Source organism: Lactuca virosa, chromosome 7 (genome assembly GCF_052849685.1).
Source record: "Lactuca virosa cultivar CGN04683 chromosome 7, Lactuca_virosa_CGN04683_v6, whole genome shotgun sequence".
Taxonomy (NCBI): domain Eukaryota; kingdom Viridiplantae; phylum Streptophyta; class Magnoliopsida; order Asterales; family Asteraceae; genus Lactuca; species Lactuca virosa.
In genome coordinates, this window is record NC_136432.1 from 99420900 (window position 1) to 99423086 (window position 2187).

At 39.2% G+C, this 2187-nt stretch overlaps 1 protein-coding gene across 1 annotated transcript; it reads right to left on the reverse strand.

Annotated features, from left to right (window-relative positions):
• Positions 1–640: 640 nt before the first annotated feature.
• LOC145126968 (uncharacterized) lies at positions 641–1069 on the reverse strand. The gene has a single exon (XM_079062231.1). It carries the CDS (start codon positions 1067–1069, stop codon positions 641–643), a length of 429 nt encoding a protein of 142 aa, XP_078918357.1.
• Between the last annotated feature and the right edge of the window lie 1118 nt (positions 1070–2187).

Sequence of the window (2187 nt, forward strand, 5' to 3'; positions counted from 1 at the left end):
CAATATCTTAAAACAATTAGAATGCTTAGAAAAGATATGCCTTTAATTATAACGTAGGAAGAAATCTTTTAAGAAACAATGATAGGTAGAACCTGGTATTCTTAGGTTTAGCTTCGGTCTTTAGAATTTTCTTTTAGACTTCTATCTTTTAGAGAAGTTTCGTGTTGTAAGTCCTTTAGTATCCTGCGTTCTTGTATAGGGAGGATTCTTCTTTGGATGATCCAACTTAGGAATTTGTTGAAGAAGATCCTTACTTAACTTTCACTGGGAAAAAAACCACTTTAGAAAATATTTGGAAAGATCTTGGTTTATGATAATCTGCTTTTGAATGGATAAGATATGGCCCTTCTCATTTGGGTGCGAACTTGCCTTCATTAGGATCCTTGGTATTCTGGAACACTTTCCTATGAACCAAGTCACCTACCTGGAATCTTCTAAATTTTATGTTTTTGTTGTATGTTTTGGCGATCCTTTTTTGACGAGCTGCGATGCGGATCCTGCCAAGATCCCTGAGTTCATCAATAGAGTCAAGATCCCGGGCTAGGATCATCTCGTTGTTCTCCTGATTTTGGAGTTGGTATCTTGTTATAGGGATCACCACTTCAGTTGGTATCATGGCTTCTATTCCAAACACCAAAGATTACGGAGTTTGACCCGTGGTTGTTTTTGATGTGTTCGTGTCCACCCACAGAACAAAATGAAGTTCTTCAACCCATCTGCCATTCCTTTCATCTAGCTTTTTCTTCAAATTGTTGACTATGATCTTGTTACTATACTCTGCTTGACCATTGGCTTTAGGATGGACAAGACTAGAGGGTATCATTTTAATTCCCCAACTCGTGCAAAAGTCATTAGTTCTCTTACTTATGAAATGGGATTCATTATCACATATGATGACCGCCGGGATCCTGAATCTGGTCAAGATATTGTGTTTGATAAACGAGACCACCTCCTTATCTCTTACTTGGAAAAAAGCCTCAACCTTCATCCATTTTGAAAAATAGTCTGTCATTACTAGCATGAAGACTTTTCCACCAGGAATCTTTGGTAATGTACCAACTATATCCATTCCTCATTTCGTGAATAACTAAGAAGAGATGATAGGGTATAAAGGTTATGCCGATTGGTGAAGGATGTTGCTATGTCTCTGACAAGCATCACACTTTTGTGCATGTAAGAAGGCATCCTTTTTCATCATTGGCCAGTAGTACCATGTCCTTAGTATCTTAGAGCATAAGGATCTGCCCCCGGTGTGGTTAACATAATCTCCTCACTGTATGTCTTTCAGAACTAATGCCGCTTCGTGATCTTCGAAACATCTTAGGTATGCTCCTACTGTGGAATTTTTGTATAATTCCCCTTGGATCACCATAAAGCATGAGACCCTCATCTTGAATGCTTTGTCACTTCTTTCTTCTTTTGGGATTGTGCGATATCGAATGCATTCTATGATGGGTTTGATCCAGGATCTTGTAGGATCCTTATTATTTTGTCTACTAGGATCTTGGCGAGCGGGTTGAGTATCAGGATCTTGGATTGTTGCGATGTTGGCGGTCTGATCATGGTTGTTGGGATTTTCTGATCTTTTGGCATGATCCTCAATTATGACATGGATAATTGGTTGATGGGATCCTAAGGGAAGATTACAGGTTGGATAATGCATTTGCTTCGGCATTATCTTCCCTGGGAACTTATTTTAGATTAAAGGCTTCGAATTTGAAGGCTAATTTTTTAAGAATTTGAAGATATGATGCTAGCCTTTCGCCTTTAACTGCATAGGATACATTAAAGTGGTTAATAATTAATAACGAGTCTACAAAATACCAAAAGATCATTGGCTAGTTGTAATCCCATAATCAGTGATTCGTATTCCGCTTCGTTGTTGGTTGCATCAAAGTCACAGCTAACGTCCTGGGGTAGTATGTCCCCCTGTGGAGATTTTAGCATGATCCCAAGGCTGGTTCCTCTTTGGTTGGATGCTCCGTCCATGAAGAGCGTCCATCTTCCCATGTTTTCTTCTTACATGAGTTGTCTTGTCTCTATTTCCACTTCATCTTGTAGATCATCACTAAAGTCAGCCACAAAGTCTGCTAGTGCTTGTGACTTGATTGCGGATATTGGTTCATAATTTATGACGTATATGCTGAGCTTTACCAACCACTTGGCCTTTCTTCCTGATATCTCTGG

What these genes read in the sequence shown, in the direction of transcription:
- LOC145126968 (XM_079062231.1), bottom strand. Translation starts at nt 1,069, where the DNA reads ATGGATATAGTTGGTACATTACCAAAGATTCCTGGTGGAAAAGTCTTC.